Source organism: Tuber melanosporum (assembly GCF_000151645.1).
Source record: "Tuber melanosporum whole genome shotgun sequence assembly, scaffold_21, strain Mel28".
Taxonomy (NCBI): Eukaryota; Fungi; Ascomycota; class Pezizomycetes; order Pezizales; family Tuberaceae; genus Tuber; species Tuber melanosporum.
In genome coordinates this window covers 680,350-701,484 of record NW_003298875.1, presented here as the reverse complement: position 1 = coordinate 701,484, position 21,135 = coordinate 680,350, and the positions used below count along the sequence as shown (strand labels likewise).

The 21,135-nt window shown below is 45.9% G+C and overlaps 2 protein-coding genes; one reads left to right on the top strand and one right to left on the bottom strand.

Moving 5' to 3' along the window:
- The first annotated feature begins 88 nt into the window (after nucleotides 1-88).
- GSTUM_00005863001 (uncharacterized protein) lies at nucleotides 89-1,844 on the top strand. XM_002837958.2 has 5 exons: nucleotides 89-219; nucleotides 280-386; nucleotides 455-638; nucleotides 759-807; nucleotides 910-1,844. Exons 1-5 carry the CDS (start codon nucleotides 147-149, stop codon nucleotides 1,700-1,702), a joined length of 1,206 nt encoding a protein of 401 aa, XP_002838004.1. The 5' UTR covers nucleotides 89-146; the 3' UTR covers nucleotides 1,703-1,844.
- A 485-nt stretch (nucleotides 1,845-2,329) lies between these two features.
- GSTUM_00005862001 (uncharacterized protein) lies at nucleotides 2,330-6,755 on the bottom strand. XM_002837957.2 has 9 exons: nucleotides 6,522-6,755; nucleotides 6,417-6,447; nucleotides 5,914-6,305; nucleotides 5,766-5,862; nucleotides 4,238-5,712; nucleotides 4,042-4,178; nucleotides 2,932-3,989; nucleotides 2,775-2,880; nucleotides 2,330-2,718 (listed from the first exon to the last, which is right to left on the bottom strand). The coding sequence occupies exons 1-9, from the start codon at nucleotides 6,603-6,605 to the stop codon at nucleotides 2,553-2,555; spliced, it is 3,546 nt and encodes a 1,181-aa protein (XP_002838003.1). The 5' UTR covers nucleotides 6,606-6,755; the 3' UTR covers nucleotides 2,330-2,552.
- Between the last annotated feature and the right edge of the window lie 14,380 nt (nucleotides 6,756-21,135).

Genomic DNA, 21,135 nt, shown 5'->3' with positions numbered 1-21,135 from the left:
CTCGAGAACTTGTGATTAGTCATCATCCTTGACTTCAAATCTTTTGAGTTTGATCCCACCACAACACCCACCTAGTTGCCTCTCTCATATCATGATACGATAGCCTAACAAAGAACAACAAAAAAAACAATATTAAGGGAAGGAAGATGTCGAGACCGCCGCTGAGCTTGACGGCAGAATTGGAAAAGTTGGAGCAGAGTATTACGCTTACCTTGCAAGGTTTTTTTTCCCTCCTTTTATTTCTTAAAGAGCGGAATGGGAGGTTAATGCGTGCGGTAGAAATTGATCACAACTTCAGTAAAGCCCATCGGATTGTCACGACCAGTATCATCCCTATTGTTGAGCGATACGCGAAGGAGTCTGAGGCTGTTTGGGAGGGGTCGAAGGTAATTTTCCTTACCCCCCCCACCACACTAAAGTCAAGGTAAATGCTAATTGTAGTGGGGAAATATAGTTCTGGAAGCAATTCTTCGAAGCCAGTGCTAACGTCGCACTATCAAACTACCAAGAGGAAGAGGAGACATATGAAGAAACCGGCGTGGCTACCAATGCAGAAACGTATATAACTGCCTCTTCGCCAGGAAATTACGGCGAGCAGTCCACACGGATAACGCAGGAAGACGACCCCCGACACCGCGGTCCCGAAGAGGACGACGATGACTACCTACTGGATGATTCACTATTAGAGTCGCTAAATTTGACAGCGGGAGGATTGGGTGGAGCAAGCACGCCCAAGGGGAAGCAACTCCAACGCACAGAGACACAGTGGGAGAACATCGAATCACCTTTCGATGCGCTGCGCAAGGAGTTGGCCGGGAATGACTATACTATGCACGGCTCTCCCACCACCGCCAATACCGCTGCCGCTCCTGCCGCCGGCGCAACCGGCTGCGAAGACTCCTTCGGCAGCGACGACGCAGACATGACCTTCGAACCCACCCTTCTCCCCGCAACCCCTCAAACATCCCGACGCACCCGTCCAGCAAAAGGCTCCTTCGAAACGCCCAAATCCTCACCATTTTACCCCTCCGCCGCTGGGGCCATCGGAAAAAAGACGCCGGGCGGGGCGAACGAAGACCAACTCCTCCACCGGGTGCTCGACAAGAACTGGCGCTTGCAAGCCACGCCGCTGGGAAAACCCCCTCCTTCCCGATATCGAACAATAGGAGCCGCCACAGCAACGACGCCGAAAGCCCAGATATTACCCCCACCTGGGTCTGAATCCCCAATGTCCTCACCGCCAAAGCCACACTTTTACTCTGCAGACATATTCTCTTCCCCAATTCCGGGCTTCGGCGGCTTCGACGGCGGAAAGAAACCCAAACCAAGCACTACCTCTAACACCACCGTCCTCGCCGGCGATCCCAAAACGCCAATATCAAGACGCTACGGCACCGCAAAAGTAACAACAACCCACCACCACGAACTCAGCCAGCAGGGAGATGAAGGCCGCTTTGCATACGGCTACGATGATGATGACGACTCTGACGATCTGGACCTACCACCCGGCTTAAGTCCCCCCGTCACCATCCAGTTCTCGCTCCCGCCCTCAAAGTTGCTGGCTACACCGGCGAGGGAGGCCAGCCGGAGGATTGTGCACGATATCTTGCAGACTGCTGGCGCGGCGGACGAGAGTGGGGCTACTGGGGGTAGCAGTCCGCCGGTGGTTCGGGATGTGGGGCCCCTCGATGACACTTTTTAGTTAAGGCATTAGGTGGTGTGCACATAAATGCCTACCTACTTTCTTGTGAGGGTAATGGGATTTTCTTTGGCTTTTTTTCAGAAGGCGAGGAGGTACTTGTAACGGTATCGCAGTAGTGATTTATACAAAGCATGACCTAGTCTATTGGCTCGTTACATAGTGACTAAGCAGCCAGTTAAGCTATTCCTTCCTTCCTTCACTCCATCCATCCATCAATCAACCACCAGCAAAGAAAAAAGGGAAAAAAAGAGAGGACTGAAGTCCCATAAAAACCATCTATGAACCTTGCGAAAAACTCAATAAGTAGAAGAAAAAAAAGAATGAAAAAAAATAGAATGAGAAAGAGAGTAAAGAAAAATAACACCCATCCCTGCCCTTCCTCCTTCTGCCTCCTTCAAGACGAATAACACTTGCTTGTACTTAGAACTTAAAAAGGGTTTCCGCTGTTTGAAACTACCGCACCATAAAAAAAAGGCTAGCACATTACTCACCTACGGAACTGCCGACATTGAAGTAGAGTAGAGTAAGCAGGGTAATAGCAGGCAAACAAGTGGCAAAAAAGCTCACGGTATTAAAACCTCGTCACGTCCCAAAAAGAAAAGGAAAGGAGAAAAGAGAAGCAAAGGATAACGCCCCTGTCCGCTCACGCGCACACAATACAAGCTAGCAAAGCAAATCACAACCAAGACCCTGCTAGTGGAAAAAAGGGTATGATAGTATGATAGAAAAAAATACAGGCAAAAGCTTCGGGATCGGGTTGAAAAAATGGGGGGAGGGGTAAAAAACGAAAGAAAATAGATCCCCCATTCTTTTGTTTTTTCGGGGGGTGGCGGGTTTTTAATTTCATTGATTAAAAAATGGATTCGTTGTGGTCGATGAGGAACTGTATGGCATTGTTCTTCGCGTGCATGTCCGTCATTTCCCGTTCATCGCTGGTGAAGCGTAGGAGAGTTGGGGCGAAGACTACTGCCAGATTACGGGCGTTCATTAGGTTTTCATCTCTTCGGGCGGCGACTCTGTTAAGGCGTTGGTAATTGTATCCACGTGAATTGGAATGAGGGAAAAAACCAACCTTGCTAAATGGAAAATAACAAATTGCAGGCAGTCGCGATGGATGGGGGGTAATTCGTCGACCAAGTCTTTGACGATTTTGATGCGGGTTTCCTCCTCAAAGACGGCTATTGAAATATTAGCGCTCGTATCAAGCTCGTGGGGCAAGGAATACATACTAGTAGTGTCCACAAAGCGTTCATAAATGTCATAGGTCAGCAGAGGATTAGGCAAGTTCCTGAAGTACTGTTTCAGGACACTGGTAACTCCGCAAATATCAACATTGCTATCAAACGGCACATCATCACCACGCTCGAAGGCCTCCTGGATATGGCGCATTTGCGAGGCGCCACCAGATTTACGGTAGATACCCTCAAAGTCCATTCCACGGACTTCAACCTCTTGGATACACTTCTGGACAACATTGGGGATGCGATTGCCTTCGTACTCGGCACGTTGCTCGAGATCCGTTCCAAAGAGTGGAAGCACACCATCACTAATAGTAGCAGTAGATCCAGCCGCGCCGAGCCCGTTTTGACCTCCTTTATTCTTCATCCATTTCTTCTGTGTGCCAAATATTTTACCCCCGGGTGTATCGGGCCCTCCGGGCTTCATACTGCCGGGCGAATCAACGCCATTGGGATGATCACCGGGCCAACCCTCTCTCTGATCAGAACCTGCAAACAGCTTGTTAACCCCCTTTCCCGCCCCCTTCATAACAGCACCTCCCTTCTTCCAGAAAGTCTTCTTGATCTGCGGTCCATTCTTCAAAGAAGTAACCTTCTGAGCGGTAAAGACTTCAGTAGCTTCATGGTGATGATGGATGTGCGTGGTGTCACTGATTTGGCCCACCATGTTAGAAGATGATGCGGACGTCGCAGTTGCAGTAGAGGGCCGTTTTTCGTTTTGGTCCTTGATATCAAGCAAGTCGGCGGCATTGCCAGTATAGATACCCAACCCATTTACAGGTGTTTTGTTTGCCTTGAACTGGCCTTGGATACGTCGGGTGAGCTCGTTATTCAAGTCAGCAAGCTGCGCATTCTTCAAATTTAGCTGCTCAGTATCCTGTATAGCCTGGTCTCTGAGACGAGCAAAATTTTCGACTTCTTCGGTTAACTGATCCCTTTGTGCTACGAGGCTTTGAATCTCTGACTTCAAAGTCATCTTTAGATCCTCTAGCTCCCGAGTTAATCCGTGTATAAGATCGGACTTCAGCTCTTCCATATTAAGAGGTTGTCTATTAATAAATGGTTAGCCGAGATCTCGAATATCGTTCATGGGGCACGTACCCATCTTTAGCAGCGTCCACCCGCTCCTTGATTACCATTAGCTCACGCAAAAACGCCTCACGCTCCGTTTCCAGCAAAGCCACAGTATTTCTCTTCTCAGCAATATTTGAATCCAACACTTTCGCTGAGGCAGTGCTCTGCTGACATGTTAGTAAGACATAAAAAGAAAGAAGAGGGAGATTCCGAAGTCACGTACGTTAAGACGGGCCTCAAGCTCGGCGATTCTTTGCATCGAACGTCGAAGTTCGTGCTTTAGGGTAAGGGTATCGTCTTTCCCACCTAATGACAACGTCGGACTAGTAATGTCGCCCTCAAACGGAAGGTATCCCGGATCCCCTCCACTTGGTGATCTTGGCCACTTGGGGGGCGATCCCGTTCTAGTAGCCAAATCGCTAAAACTTCTTCCATGCATAACAGCGTTCGACACCCGCCGAAGTATGGATGCCGATGTATCTCCACCACCAAAAACCCTTGCGATATCCTCTTCCATGCTCAAATCGCTAACAGGCGACTTGAACGGTGGTGGCAATACCGACCCATCTAGACCTACCGGTTCCCCCTGTGGACTAAAACTAGAAGAGCCCGAGGCATGTACAGTGGACGGAGGCTGTGGGGCCCCCGGTTGCTGGTCAAGTGTAGTTTGAGTTGAGAAAGTAGGATCCTGCTGATAAGTAATATTGCTAACGGTTGTAGTAGTATTGATCTTGATCCCTCGTGGTTTAGAATCGGTAGTATCCTTGGCTCCCAGCCCAACCTCAGGTGATTCTGCAGCTGTAATTGCAGAAGCATTGGATCCGGATGTTCCATGGGAGCGCTGCGAATGTCCAGAGGAAGAAGCCGAATGAACAGGTGATTCTAAATCGACGGGCTTCCTAGCAACAGAAGTTGGCGAATCCCCGCGCGAAATAGGCAGGTTATATGAATCCCCACGGGGCGGTATCTCGGGGGCAGCCACTGAAGGCGCAGTTTCCAAATCCATGGGCAAGAATGATACTGATATCTCATGGGGATCTAGCTCCTCCCCATCCATGATCTTTGGTGTGCCCAATGACCTCTTCCTCTCCCGCGGCACCTCTCCGAGCTTAAAGTTCTCCTTTTCCTGCGCATGTCCGGGTGAGTCCTTGGCAAGGACGGTGCTCCTAGACTTGGTACTGGCAGTGTCAGAATCGGGCTCTTGCTTGGATGGCTCCCTTGAGATATACGGAGAGCTGTAAGTTGAGGTTAGATCCTTGTTGAAGTATAACTTTTCCTTCTTATCCCCACCATTCCTACCAGAATCTCCCGATCTCCTCCCCATTTCCATATCCATACCATCTCCACTTCCAGGAATTTGGCGACCCTTCTCCTGAGATGCGATGTGTAGTGGCAGTGGTGGCCTGCTCTTTTCGGTTTCCCGGTAGGATGTTGGCTCTGAGATTTTGCGCTCATATGATGGTCTCGCATTACCCGGAGATTCCCTCATAGATCTTTCTTGATAGTAAGGGTCATAGGAGGAGGTTCTATTAGGTCGGTAGGCCGTACTTGGTAGAGTGACCGGAGCAGGTGAAGGATCGAGGGCGACCGGAATAAATGAGGAATACGGATCATAGCCGGCACTATCTGCTGAATGCTCCGATACCTGCGAGTTCATTGAATATCTGTGAGACCTAGGCGCCGATCGTAATTCATTTCCTGTAGCTTAATTAGCAATCCATCACCAACGGCGCAAATAGCTTGAAGCTCACCTGCAGCGGAGAACCCAAGAGGAGATAATTGGTCCGGGGTTTGGCCAGATTTTGAAGATGCTGTCCTATTTACTGGAGGGCGAGGCCTAGGTGAGAGCTCCGTTGGAGTTGCCGAGTGACCATCTGAGGGAGGTTCATCTTCTTCAACAGGTAAAGACGGGAGCGATTTATCTAAGGAAAGCATCGGCGAGGGGGCGTTACTCCCCATTGTAGGGGTTTTCTGTACTTTCCCCCGTTTCCTCCGGCGAGCCATTAGCGTCTCATGACAGCTCATGCAAAAGATACCTTGCGAAGTCCGAGCGTATTTCAAATTCTCGATCTTACGTTTGCAATTCCGGCATCTGAAGCATCCTGCGCAGAAGGCCTGATCTCCTGTCAGGATAGCTAAGTCCTCGATCTTGTTATGACAAGCTGTGCAGCTATAAGTGCAATTGTTGCAAATGAGAGAGCCATCACCCAGCAATAGCAAGTTTGCGTCCGAGTCCAGTAATGTCTGGCACTTGTTGCACCGAAAGCACTCGATATGCCATCGGTTTCCCGCTACCAATTTATCAGTCAAAGTCATGGAGAATGGAGCAGCGTTTAGGAGATAAAGGAAAGTTGAAAATTGAGAGAGAAGGGGAGGTAGAATTATTTTCCGGCTGTACTCACACAATTCGAAAGCTTTCCCTTCCTCCAGTATCTGTGACTTCATGTCAGTAAAACTAGAAAACTGGTAAAAACAAAAGAAACAGCAGCATCAGTATTCCTGCACACCTTTCCACATCCTTTACATGGGAATGTTCCTTCATCGTCATCATCAAACATTGGCGAACCAGGCGGGAGTCCTGGGGAATCCATATCCGGCTCAAATCACCGTTCCTCCTCTTCTCCTGAGGAAGCCGCCCTACTGCAACTCAATGTGTATGCGTGTCCAAAGTCGTAGCCACAATGACACAAGCACCCAGCGAAAGGACAAATTTCGTAAAACCTATGGCAAATAAAAAGGAACAATCTCCTTCAGAAGATTGTATTTTTATTTTATTTTTTTATTTTATTTTGTTTTGGCGTGAAAACGAGGGGGTGTGGGCTAAAGGAGCGGAGGAGGGGGGTGTAGGAGCGTTGCTTGCGTATGTGCGTGGTAAGAGTTTGGTGTGGATGGAAGGAAAAGAACGACGAGCTAGATCTAGGCGGCGGGTTGTGGAATAGACACTAAAGATGTGGCAGACGGTACTGCAAATCGCAAGAAAAAAGAGGGAAAGGTGCGGCGATTAATCAGTTCTAAGTTGATGTCTTTGCGGACCCTCGCTGTATTGGGCGTGGCAGTCCCGTAAGGGTTGGAAAAGGGAGGGGTGGGAAATGGTTCAGGACGGTGAACGTTCAGGAGAGGGAGGGTTTCACGTTTAGAGCGGTGATGTGCAGAACTAGTTGTTTACAACTCAGCTGCAGCCGCAACTTGGATTGATGAAAGGATTAGATAGGACCGACTGGTAAGACGAGTAGGATGTGATAGTACAGGAAGTGGAATTCCACGCCGGCGGACCGCGACAGGTATGGATTCAGTAGGGGGGGAGGAGGGATGGAGGAAGGATGGAGTGGAGGGGAAGAGCGGAGACGGGAAAAGGTAAAGGGTACCGTGGTGAGGCGGGTGGTGGAAGGAGGGAAGAGAGAGAAAAAAAGATGAGGATTTCCTGGAGGATGAATTTCGTCAAAGGCGAGAAAATAGTTGAAGCCTCACTTCTCGCTTGCTGCCGCCCGGGGCCCTGATGAACAGGAGGACGCTGGCTTTGTGGTACAGTGCTGTTGGTTGTGTGGTAGCAAAGGGGGGTCTGGAACTTGTGTCGCTTTGCGATACTTCGCTTGCTGGCCGGTCGATTGCCTGCCTGCAACAGCTAGATACCGTATACAAGTACCACCGGCGGCATCACTTGAACACTGCAGATCGGGGTAAGGATGGAAGGTATGCTGCAAGACAGTGTTCACAAATAGAAAGAGAAGGAAAGGGGGAGAGAAAGTGAGGGATAGAGCGAGAGAAGGAAAGAAAAGTACCGATAAGGTAACATAGAATGAAATAAGGGTATGTATTACCGGTACCAGTAGGCTGTTTTACTTTTTCGACCCATTCATCTTTACCGTTTGGTTCACTTTACTTTCCAAGAGGAGAGGAGGATACCATTAAAATAACATCGGTGATACGATAGGGGGTCAAGCTGGAAGATTACCGTCCCATGCTATTGCCTGGGCGCGTAGAAGGAAGCTTGGACCCTCAACGCATGCTTGCTCCCAGAAGCACGGAAATAAGAGAGGAAGGGGAAAAAAAAAGAGTAAAAATTTAACGGCAGTGATGAAAGGGGCCTGCTGGAAGAAGAGCACCATCGCATGCGATTGGCGGGGCATTGGGTGAGAAACTTGGACCCACCCGCTTGGGCCAATCGCAGCAGGAGGGAAAGGGTATCCTAGAAAAGAGAGTACCCAGCATAAAGAAAAAACATGTCAAAAACGTTCTCCAAACCACAGAAATGACAGAAACCCTCCATTATTATGGCGAGCAGTCTCCTGTGCGTACTCGAGTACCGCAACGTGCCATCTGCCATCCGAGAGGGGAATTTGCACGGCACCCCACTTGACAATCAATACAAGGAATGAGGCTGTGCTAAATACTCTCCTCGAGCACTCTACTGAACGCCGCGCGACCGCGGCTTGATGGATAACAGCGGGAAAGGAATTCATTTTAAGGGCTAGATTTTTTTTTGAATTTTTTTTTAGAGGGGAGAGGGTGTTACCAGAGTTCAATATGTTTTAATGACAATTTAGCACAAGGAAAACAGAGGGTAGTCTATGATATTATATCACCTCAAGTCTCCAAGAACATATGATTTTTCTGCCCAGTCGGGATAGCAAATACCGGTTGTTTTTTCTTACTACCCAATCTACTGAATCCAGCATACAATGATAGTGGTTTTTGTAAGTTCATAGAGGTAGGTACTCATCCATGTTAGTTATTGACTACAACAGAACTTCATGATTTTTTTATCATGCTACTTCGCTGTATGAATCGGGGTCCGGTTGACCCTCACAGACAAACATTCAAGCTCATTAGTCTTCTCTCTCTACAATGCTCTTGCACTCGATACAATCTACATAAATATTTTCAACACGATAATGAGGCAACTGGGTCAATAACCAAGTGGGTCAACGAGCGAGAAGTCAATCCGCGGGATTGACCATGAATGATTCCTAAGCGCGATAATTCCACATCAGTTAACACGCTTCGGTTTGGCGCGGCAGGGTGCGAACGGCCAAAAGTGAAAAGGACCCCTGAGGTCCCTTTCATCCGCTGTTGATCATTTTTGACCACCATGGATCCGCTCAGACACCCATGAATGGTCGGTCACTTGAACGGTTAGCTACCGTAACCAAACAGCTTTCATAGGAAGACAAGATCTCGGGCAACCATTGATAGTGGCTGAACGGTCGCTTCTGGAAGGGCGAATGAACAGTCCATTGTATTCGAGTAGACTAAGCCGAAGGCAGCCTACTCGAGTAAACATGCCAAGATTCCAGCCGATTATGCATAGTAACAGCGAGCAGTTGCAAAATCTTGCAGCACATCTAAGACCCTCGAGATCTCAATGCCGGGTTCAGCCCAATGCTACGGAGGTCTAGCCCTCAGGTTTGTACGGTACTATCATAGTCGATTTTTTAAGTATGATATCCGGACATCCCGGCGCCAAGGAATATCCGCTATCTGTGCATATGTGCGTGAAACTTGTTGCCCATACTTCTCCTCATTATTTCAAGTAGTTTTGCTATCTCAGTATTAATTTAGTTTGCTGTAATATAATCCTATTCTGCCCTGAGAGTTGCTGTCATATGTTCAAGATTTGTTACCTACTTCTATTATGGGTCAACTTGTTAGGTGGAAATGATCTATATAGACTCAGACTTGTCTAAGCCAATTGAGATTCAGTTTGTAGACAGAGATTAGTCTAAAAAGGCTCAAAGGGTTGCTTGTTTCGTGTATGACTACTAAGAGCGAAGTAAAGTATAATAGAATCAGGTGAACAATAATATATTGTTAAGGTCGCTTCTCTGTTACTTGATAACGTCTAGGAGCTTTAGAGGTACTTTGATATTTATATTGCATGTCTGAGTATTTGCAGATGTCACAAATATTGCTTTTCACATGACTCATGATTATGAGTCATAGGTATGTTATTACTTCGCACATATGACTCATTTAGGTCATATGACTTGTTATGTTATGATTTGTTATGTTACACACATGACTCGATTATGAGTTATGGGAAGTGCACCTGGTGAGTATGCCTTGCAAGTATGCCTTACGGGTATGCCTTGTGGATATGACTTATATTGCGCACATGACCTCATTACAAGGTCATGAATTTTGCGCATGTGACCATTTGGAGGCATATGACTTGTTTATTATGTTATGATATCACAAATGTGGCTTGGCATGAAAAAGGTTTTCACATGACACATGGTTATGAGTTACAGGTATGTTATTGTTTCACACAGATGACTCATTCGAGTCATATGATTTGTTATGTGTGGGATTTGTGATACTTTCGCACATGGCTCAAATATGAGTCATGGGAGTGTGCCTGGCAAGTATGCCTTGCAAGTGTGTCTTGTGGGTAAGCCTTGCGCATATGATTTATGTTTCACACATGACCTCGTTATGAGGTCATGGGTTTTATGCATATGACTCAGTCGAGTCATATGACTTGTTTATTGCGTTATGATTGGTTTATGAGTTTTTGTACATGACCTCGCTACGAGATCATGGGTTTTGAGCATGTGACCACTTCGGTCACATGACTAGTTTGTTATGATTTGGATTAGCACATGTGACCACTTTGGGTCACATAACTATGGGCAGGAAGAATACTATATAATGAGGCCAATGCGGCCGAGGAGGATAGGTTTCTTCACGCTTTGTTCTAAGTACTTTTCCTACTTATTACTTTAAGAAATATAAAACAACTTTACGATCTTTATCTTTATTGCAACATTATTGTTACACCAAGGAAAGTTCTTCATGAAGAAGAGTTAAAGAAAGCTTACAATAGGCGACTGTCACGAATGTGGCTTAGCGAGGAAAGGGTTTTCACGTGACACATGGTTATGAGTCACAGGTATGTTATTGTTTCACGCATATGACCTATTCGGGTTATATGATTAGTTATGTGTGGGATTTGTGATGCTTTCGCACATGGCTCAAGTATGAGTCATGGGACATGCGCCTGACGAGTATGCCTTACGAGTGTGCCTTACGGGTAAGCCTTGCGCATATGATTTATGTTTCGCACATGACCTCATTATGATGTTATGGGTTTCGTGCATATGACTCAGTCGAGTCATATGACTTGTTTATTGCGTTATGATTGGTTTATGAGTTTCGCACATGACCTTGCTATGAGGTCATGGGTTTTGAGCATATGATCACTTTGGTCATATGACTAGTTTGTTATGATTTAGTTTCGCACATGTGACCACTTTAGGTCACATGACTAAAAGCGGGAAGAACACTATATAAGGAGGCCGATGCGGCCGAGGAAGATAGGTTCTTCACGCTTTGTTCTAAGTACTTTTCCTACTTATTACTTTAACGAATATAAAATACCTTTACGATCTTTATCTTTATTGCAACGTTATCGTTACGCCAAGGAAGGCGCTTTACGAAGAAGAGTTAGAGAAAGCTTACGATAGGCGGTCCTGGTAGAAGACAAGAGTCTTGTACTATCGGTAACGTAGGCAGAGGCCTAGAGTTATCGTAAGACAAAGGAAGGAGAAGACAGGAAGAGAAGTATCGTTCCCCGTTGCCAAGCACTAACTAGCCAAAGAGGGATCGTTACATTACAAAGCGTCACCTAGTGCGACGCTAAACGATACAAGACGGCATCCTTCAACCCAGACCAGGAAGGAGATATTGACATCGAGGATCAAAATCTTAATCTAGGAGGATTCAGCGATACCCTAGATCATGTCTCAGCAGAACCCTCGAGAGCAGCAAGCCCAGTAACCCCAGAGAAACAATCACCAGTCGATAGCTCTTCTGCTGGAATGCCACGACCCGCGAGAATGTCGGGATCCGCAGTACCTGGGCCACCGGCCCCAGCCGCTCCGGTACCAGGAACCAGCATACTTGGAATGACTGAAAATCAGTTTCAGGCATTTCTTGCAGCCATGCGAAATACAGGGCAAGGAAATATCCAACGACCAAAAGCAAAGAAGCCCGACACATACGAAGGAACCGAAGATAAGCTACGAATATTCTTAGCGCAATGCGAGGGATATTTTGCAGTTAAAGGATACGGAGATCACCATGATGAAATTAAGATTCCATATGTAGAATCTCTACTCAGAGGACTCGCGGGACAATGAATCATGCCCTTCCAAGATGGACAGAAACAGAGGGAATGGGTCACGTACGAAGAGTTCAAGGCGACACTCTTTGAACAATTTGGAGACCCCAATGCCAAAGAAACAGCAAGACGAAAGCTAGAAAAACTCCAGCAAGGAAAACAAACGTTCTCAGCATATTGGAACGAATGTCGATTGTTGGAATACGAGGCCGAGTTTGATGATGCTACTCTCTACATCATCCTCCTGAGAAACTGCAGTGAGAGACTCCGAGAGGCATGGGGAATTGTTAGGAATACCGAGATCTGATACCTAGGAACTACCCTAGGTAGGGTAACCTATCCCGAAATCGAAATCTCAGGTCTCCAACACCCCCCTCTGGCCCCCTTACGGGGCCCGCGCGTCATCATACATATCAATCTAAGTTGCGTCCTGTGAGTATTATACCACAGAATCGAAGGTGTTAAAATAACACCGTATACGTCGCCGCCGTCCATCCGACCGGATCCTGTTCACAGGATATATAAGAGGGGACCTTCGGCTAGGTCTGGGAAGTATAACGGAGTGAATCCGTTAACTACCCAGAACGTTACTAGTCTTCAAGAACGAGATATCTTTGGCATAGGCTGCAAGTAACGGGACGTTTTCGTACAAAGAGATGATAATGAATAGTAAAGGATCTTAATGAAAGACCAATACATTCACATCCACCCTACGATAACCAGAAGAGTCTGGAACTCCTAAGAATACTACCATCGAACCCAATGGAGTTCGAGGAGTGTTACAACTATGTTCCGGTACATACTGCAACCGAGGAGGTGACTCCCAAACCGGTGACAGTAACCAGAATCCTGTTACCCACGGTAACCCTTGGTTACCGACCGAGGGATTATCTACCAACCCTATGGAAAGGCTTCCTGCAGGAAAGTAGGAAGTCCTCCGGAAAAGATTTATAGGTTGGGTATGGAGTTATGAAGAGTTGAAGTTAGATGACCTAGAAAGTCGGTAATAACAACTATCTTCGCAGATGCAACCCGCAGATGAAACTGATCATTTCATCGACAAGGGAGACGATTGGAGCCAACACAGTTCGACTTGAGAATTGGGCCATTTGTCTAAAAAAGACTCTCACCATCGGATAATTACTATTGGAAACAGTATGACTTCCAAATAGTCATATTATAATTATCAAAGAGGGTGTGATGATTTTCAGGGTCTCCAGGTGTTCGCACCTTGGAAGAAAACCCGACGTTGCGAGTTATATTGGAAAAAGGTACATGGTTGTATGTTAGTTAGATGTAGTCCGCGAACACTCAGACGCGGAATATAAATATCGAAGTGCCTCCCAAGCTTTAGACATCATCAAGCAACGGAGAAGAGACCTTAACAATATAATATTGTTTTTACGATTTTACTTTACTTTACTTTACTTTACTTCGCTCTTAGTAGTCATAAACGAAACGAGTGAAGTCCGAGCCTTCCTAGACAATCTCCGTCTATAAAAACGAATCTCGATCGGCCTAGACAACTCTGAAGTCTATCGGGTTGTCTCCGCCTAACAGGAATCTCTGACCTGCGCTAGACGACAGCCGAACGATTTGCAAGATGGGCAATCGACAAAGAAAGCAAGTTAAACATGGTCCGGCAGCAACTTGGAAAATACTATAGCACATAGAGTGGTCTAATCATCCAGGAATGTGGACGGGACCATCAAACCGCAAGCACCTTGAGGAGAAAGTCGAGCATTACCACCAGGCGAACCGATGAAATTAGACAAGTCAAGAGCAGGGCCTGCTCTGAATCTGTCTAAGGAATAATACACCAGAAGGATGAATGGGAAAATATGCCTAAGGTGTGGAAAAGGAGGGCATTGGATATGAGAATGCAGAGGCCGACTGGACAACGGATACCAGGGAAACAGAGCTACTGGAAATAATCGTTTCCAAAATCAGAAGAGAAGTAACATCCGCGAAATGATAGCAGAAGTTTCACCGGCGGAAAAGGACGAGGGTCCTCAGTAAACGGTGGTCTGGGAGACCCAAGATGTGGACCTGGAAAACCCATCAAATTAGCGAACTACTACAAGGCACTACACATGCAAAGAGGAGAAGAAGATGGAGATCATGTGATGATCAAAACGAAGATATACAACAGAGAAAGCGAAGAAACAACAATATATGCAATGCTCGACTCGGGGGCCACTGAAGACTTTATCGACAAAGAAATATGCGACAAATACGGCCTGCACACCAAACAAGTGAAGAAAGCAAGACAAGTCTACTTAGCGGATGGAAAACCAAGCGCCATGGGTCCTATAACCCATACGACGACAGTACCCATGGACATTGACAGCCATAGGGAAATGGTAACCTTTCAAGTGGCAGATCTGAAGAACCATGAGATAGTCCTAGGAATGCCATGGTTACGGAAGCATAATCCGACGATCGATTGGAACGAGAACAAGATGACCTTTACAAGCGAAATATGTGCGACACGATGTCTCAAAAGTTCACCTGTGGTCTACTCAATACCGATACGAGAAGCGGAGGAAGAAACTTTGCATGCAAAGTTTGCCGAGATGCGGCAAGACAAGAGGGTCTGGATACAAAGACTGGACTAAGAGGCAAAAGTGCCTACCAAGGGTTCTAAAGGGGCAGCAGGACACGACCTATATGCCAACAAAGGAATCAAGATACCGGCCAACGGGCAGGTAACAATAGCGACGGGAATAGCCATTAGACTCCCAGAAGGCACCTATGGATGAATAGCACCCTGCAGTGGTCTAGCAGTCAAACACCGACTCATGACCATGGCAGGGGTGATCGACGTCGACTATACCGGTGAAATCAAAGTGGTCCTGGCCAACCTAGCTCAAGAGGACTACCAAGTCCAGAAAGGTGATCGAATCGCACAGTTGATAATCAAAAAAATCAACAAGGAGGATCTGCATGAAGTAGATCAACTGGAAGAAACCATAAGAGGAAATAAGGGATTTGGAAGTACGGACCAAAACCAGCTCGATACAACAAAAAGAATTGAGATCAAAGAGATCACAGCACAAGGCTTTGGACGAGATTATAGAAGAGGAGATACAACAGGAATTCTCAAATGGATATACTAAGACGAAAAAGCGGTTCTAGCAAAAATCAACATCAGCACAGAGCTAGCAATCCAGGACAAGAAATACCAAAACAAAAAAGAATGGAAAGAATTGGTTCCAAAAGAATATCACCAATTCACAAATCTATTCCAAGAAGAGGAAGCTATGGAGCTACCACCTCGAAGACCAGGAATCGACCACGAAATTCAGCTGGACAAAGACGAAAAAACGGGAAAGACAAAAGAGATTTCCTATAAGAAGTTATACCCCCTAGGGGAAACAGAGCTCGAAGAACTTAGGAAGTACATCGAGCAAAACCTAAAGAGAGGATGGATCCGAGACTCTTTCGCGTTAGGAGGATCCCCAATACTATTGGTCAAAAAGAAAGGCGGAAAATTGAGACTATGCATGGACTACAGAGCCCTCAATTCGGCTACCAAGAAGGACCGATATCCACTATCCTTGATTGGGGAAGCACTGGACAGATTACGATCAGCAAAATACTTCACCAAACTCGACATCAAAGACGCATACCACAATATACGCATCAAGGCAGGAGACGAATGGAAGACTACATGCACCTCAAGATACGGAATGTTCGAATACTTGGTTATGTCCTTCGGGCTAACCAACGTACCGGCTTCATTCCAGAGATGGATCAACAAGGTACTTAATAAGTACCTCGACATATGTTGCATCGTATACTTGGACGATGTACTCATATACTCGGAAAACATACAACAACACTAAAAAGATATCAGCAATATCATGGCGGCAATATAAGGATCAGAAATGAAGATCAAACCAACAAAATGCGAATTCCATAAGGAAGAAACAGAATACCTTGGATTTATCATCAATCGAAGTGGGGTCAAGGTCGACACTGTTAAAACAGCAGCCATATGAGATTGGGCCAAACCAAACAATAAAACAGATGTTCAATGCTTTATGGGATTCTGCAACTTTTATCGAAGGTTCATAGAGGGGTTTAGCAGACTTGCAAAACAACTCTATAACCTAACGAAAAAAGACAAGAAATGGGAATGGGGAGAAACGGAACAAAAGGCATATGATGCAATACGAATGCATCTAATATCAGCACCCATATTGGTCTATTTCAACCCAAACCGAAGGACAATGATCGAAACGGACGCCTCAAAATATATATGCTCAGGCATACTATCGCAACAATGCGAGGATGGAAAATGGAGGCCAGTATTCTATCGATCCAAGACAATGACCCCCGCAGAATGCAACTATGATGTTGCAAACAAAGAACTATTAGCAATAGTTCAAGCATTAAAAGAATGGAGAAGATACGTTTCGAACAACGACCATCCAGTCCGAGTTCTAACCGATCACAAGAACCTGGTGCCGTTCATAACTACGAAAGAACTGAACGACCGCCAGATAAGATGGATGGAACACCTCAGCAAATACAACTTCAAAATCGAATACCGACTAGGCAAAGAAAGTGGAAAGCCAGATGCTCTCACAAGAATTGCAAGCGACAAACCACCAACGAAAGAAGACGAAAGGATCAAACAAAAAACACGGACCCTATTACCAAAAACCTACTTCGAGGCAATGGAGGTTATTCAATTCACATCAAAGGAAGAAAGAGGAATTGAGAACGCAAACAAGAAAGACAAAACAATCCAGGCAATAAGAGAAGCCTTAGAAGAAGGAAAAAAGAGATGAAAGGAATTGCACTGGGGTTATGCCAATGGAAGGATGGAAATATTTGGTACGATGGAAAACAATGGATCCCGGAAGAAGAGGAGATAAGGACAGACATCATACGACAACACCATGATATCTGAATGGCAGGACACGGAGCAACGGCTAAAACCACAGAATTCATCACGAGGTCATTCTATTGGCCAGGACTGCACGAAGATGTCAAACGATATGTCAAAAACTGTGACATATGCCAGAGGACGAAAGCGGCTAAATACGCACTATATGGATTACTAAAATCAAACAAAGTCCCCGAACAACCATGAGAAACAATTACTATGGATTTCATCACGGACCTACCAACATCGGAAAATTGCGATAGCATTTTGGTCGTGGTAGATCGCCTGACCAAAATGAGTCATTTCATTCCGGTTAGAAAAGATATCAACACGAGGGATTTTATACAAACATTCTTCCGAGAGGTCTTTCGACTTCATGGGCTTCCAAAGAATATCATTACCGATCGAGGAACACTATTCACATCGGGACTAAGGAAGAAAGTAATCGGAGAAATGGGGATACAAAACAGAATGAGCACAGCGTTCCAACCACAAATGGATGGACAAATGGAACGGGTAAATGCGATACTCGAACAATACTTAAGGGCCTATGTCAACTATCAACAAGATGATTGGTACAAGCTGTTATCTATGGCCGAATTCGCATACAACAACGGAAAGTAAGAAACAATTGGCACGACACCCTTCTTCGCAAATTACGGACAACATCCACAAAGTCAGACCACATATCATACGATTAATGATGTGATACCAGATAAAACCGATATGGGGAAACTACACGAAACATTACAATACGAAATGAGTCAAGCACAACAACGACAGAAGGAGCAATACGATAAGCACCGAAGACCAGATCTGAACATACGACCAGGAGATATGGTATGGCTAACACCACGCAATATTCATACAATGCGACCATCAAAGAAATTGGACTACAAGAAAATAGTACCATTCCGGATACTGGAAAAAGTGGGCAGCCGAGCTTATAAACTCGACCTTCCCCCCTCAATGCGAATACACAATACATTCCACATCTCACTCCTTGAACTACACAACGACAATAAGTTCCCTTCACAAACACTTATTCCTCCACCTCCGATCGAACTCGACGGAGAACCAGAATACGAACTCAACGAAATAGTGGATTCCCGCTTCTTCCACAGTCACCTCCAATACTGAGCCAAGTGGACAGGATATTCTCCTGAACACGATAAAACTTGGTACTTCGCACACAACATCGAAAACGCACAAGATGCCATCTCAACCTTCCACCAGCGATACCCAGGCAAGCCCGGCCCAGGTGACGATCACGTTCAACCAAGACAAAGGAGAGGGAAAGACTCCCGCGCCGTTGCAGCAACACGAGGGCTGGGGCGATAGCCCCCGCCAAACCACACCTACCAGTCCCAAATACTCATTATGGGGCCAACCGACGAAGAACTCAAGGAAAGGGAAACACAAGCACAGCATAACGCCATGTCATGGACGGTATGCTACGATAACGGTTGCCAAACACACTTTGGCGACAAAGAAGGCTCAGGATGGTTCCCGAGGGAATGTCGAAAGTGTGGCCCACACCCAGCCCACGTCCTGAAGCATTGGCAACAATGCTTCAGAAATGGGTGCTGGATGCACAGGGCACAAAAATTATCTGCGGGATTCTACTCGCAGAAGGATGGAAGCCGAAAAGAGTTGGAAGGAGAAGATGCCAGAAAGGCATGGGCCGCGAGGACGCAGTCCAAGGAGGGAGAGGCCCAAAATTCCTCGGCAGACACGGAACCTGATGTCAGGAGCCTACACAGGCAGATCTGGGGACTCCGAGAACAACTGGGCCAAGCCGAGTCCACAATTTCGGCAAACAACAAAACGATCGCGGAGCTTAGACAGCTGAACGACAATCAGCGGCACACGATCGAGATGGCGAATCTGACTCTGGAATCGGTAAGGGTCAGATGGAGGACGGCAGACAAAAAGTTCCACAAGCTGAGAAGGACCATGCGCTCGGCAGGACGGGAACTATTGAAACTGGGAGAAAAAGCCTGATGGGACTCAGGCTTAGGAGGAGGGGAGCTAATGTCACGAACGTGGCTTAGAGAGGAAAGGGTTTTCATGTGACACATGGTTATGAGTCACAGGTATGTTATTGTTTCACGCATATGACCTATTCGGGTTATATGATTAGTTATGTGTGGGATTTGTGATGCTTTCGCACATGGCTCGAGTATGAGTCATGGGACATGCGCCTGACGAGTATGCCTTACGAGTGTGCCTTACGGGTAAGCCTTGCGCATATGAGTTATGTTTCGCACATGACCTCATTATGATGTTATGGGTTTCGTGCATATGACTCAGTCGAGTCATATGATTTGTTTATTGCGTTATGATTGGTTTATGAGTTTCGCACATGACCTTGCTATGAGGTCATGGGTTTTGAGCATATGCTCACTTTGGTCATATGACTAGTTTGTTATGATTAGTTTCGCACATGTGACCACTTTAGGTCACATGACTAAAAGCGGGAAGAACACTATATAAGTAGGCCGATGCGGCCGAGGAAGATAGGTTCTTCATGCTTTGTTCTAAGTACTTTTCCTACTTATTACTTTAATGAATATAAAATACCTTTACGATCTTTATCTTTATTGCAACGTTATCGTTACGCCAAGGAAGGCGCTTTACGAAGAAGAGTTAGAGAAAGCTCACGACAGGCGGTCCTGGTAGAAGACAAGAGTCTTGTACTATCGGTAACGTAGGCAGAGGCCTAGAGCTATCGTAAGACAAGGGAAGGAGAAGACAGGAAGAGAAGTATCATTCCCCGTCGCCAAGCACTAACTATCTAAAGAGGGATCGTTACAGCGTCCCCGATAGAAGACAAAGGTCTTGTACTATCGGTAATGTAGGCAGAGGCCTAGCGCTATCGTAAGACAAAGGAAGAAGAAGTAAGAGACGAGAAGTATCATTCCCCATTGCCAAGAACTAACCATCCGAGGAGGGATCATTACATATGATTGGTTTATAAGTTTTTGTACATGACCTTGCTATGAGATCAGGGGCTTTGAGCATGTGACTGCTTTGGGTCACATGACTCGGAATGGGAAGAATACTATATATGGAGGCTGGTACAACCGAGAAGTATAGGTTCTTGTTAGGTGGAGACAACCTGATAGACTTCAGAATTGTCTAGGCCAATCAAGATTCATTTCTGTAGATGGAGATTGTCTAGGAAGGCTCAAGTTTACTCATTTCATTTATGACAACTAAGAGTGAAGTAAATTTGGTAAAATAAGTGTAACGATCCCTCCTCAGATGGTTAGTTCTTGGCAATAGGGAACGATACTTCTCTTCTTCTTGTGTTTCTTTTCTTAGTCTTATGATAGCACTAGGCCTCTGCCTACATTACTAATAGTACAAGACCTTTGTCTTCTATCAGGAATGCATATCGTAAGCTTTCTCCAACTCTTCTTCATGAAGAGCTTTCCTCAGCATAACAATAAATATTGCAATAAAGAAAAAGATCGTAAAATGGTTTTATATTTGTTAAAGTAATAAATAGGAAAAGTACTTAGAATTTAATCTAATTTTATTTAAACTCATACCACCAACACTGGCATATGACCAGCCCCCACCAGTACAGGGATTCCGCTAACCGGAATACCACTAATCCTAAGCTAACTAAGTCTACGGCCCTGCACCTGCTATCCCCGCTTCAAGCATGCACGAGAACTAATTACAAGACCATCAAACGACCTAGTGCCCACCCGGGTCCAATTCAGTAGCTTCTCCGGTATGAAGACAACCAGCACTAAGCGTAGCCATAGCCGAGCAAAAGACCAACCTGACCAGATTCCTTGTCCAACGAACATAAAAATCACTACCACCCAGTCTGAAAACTGTCCTGCAAGACCTCCACCACTGTAGAAAACCAACAAACATACAAACTAAACCTACAGGCAATACAATGGCAGGCAGGAGGCAACCAATATATCAACCTCTCCTACCCGCATGTCAGGCCGTCGACCCTATGAACCCACTTTGCCGGTTGCCTCCGAGGAGTGTACCGGTGAGGAGGACCTGTACCCACTACCTGTTCCCCAACCAAAACAACAAACATAGAAAATACATAGATGTAGTAACAGACTAAGAA

Bases quoted from the DNA above. Each gene is read 5' to 3' on its own strand.
- GSTUM_00005862001 (XM_002837957.2), bottom strand. From the start codon at position 6,605: ATGGATTCCCCAGGACTCCCGCCTGGTTCGCCAATGTTTGATGATGAC. The intron at 6,448-6,521 runs GTGTGCAGGAAT...ATGAAGTCACAG, and splicing joins CATGTAAAGGATGTGGAAAG to ATACTGGAGGAAGGGAAAGC. The intron at 6,306-6,416 runs GTGAGTACAGCC...ATAAATTGGTAG, and splicing joins AGGGAAAGCTTTCGAATTGT to CGGGAAACCGATGGCATATC.
- GSTUM_00005863001 (XM_002837958.2), top strand. From the start codon at position 147: ATGTCGAGACCGCCGCTGAGCTTGACGGCAGAATTGGAAAAGTTGGAG. The intron at 220-279 runs GTTTTTTTTCCC...TGCGTGCGGTAG, and splicing joins TATTACGCTTACCTTGCAAG to AAATTGATCACAACTTCAGT. The intron at 387-454 runs GTAATTTTCCTT...GGGGAAATATAG, and splicing joins CTGTTTGGGAGGGGTCGAAG to TTCTGGAAGCAATTCTTCGA.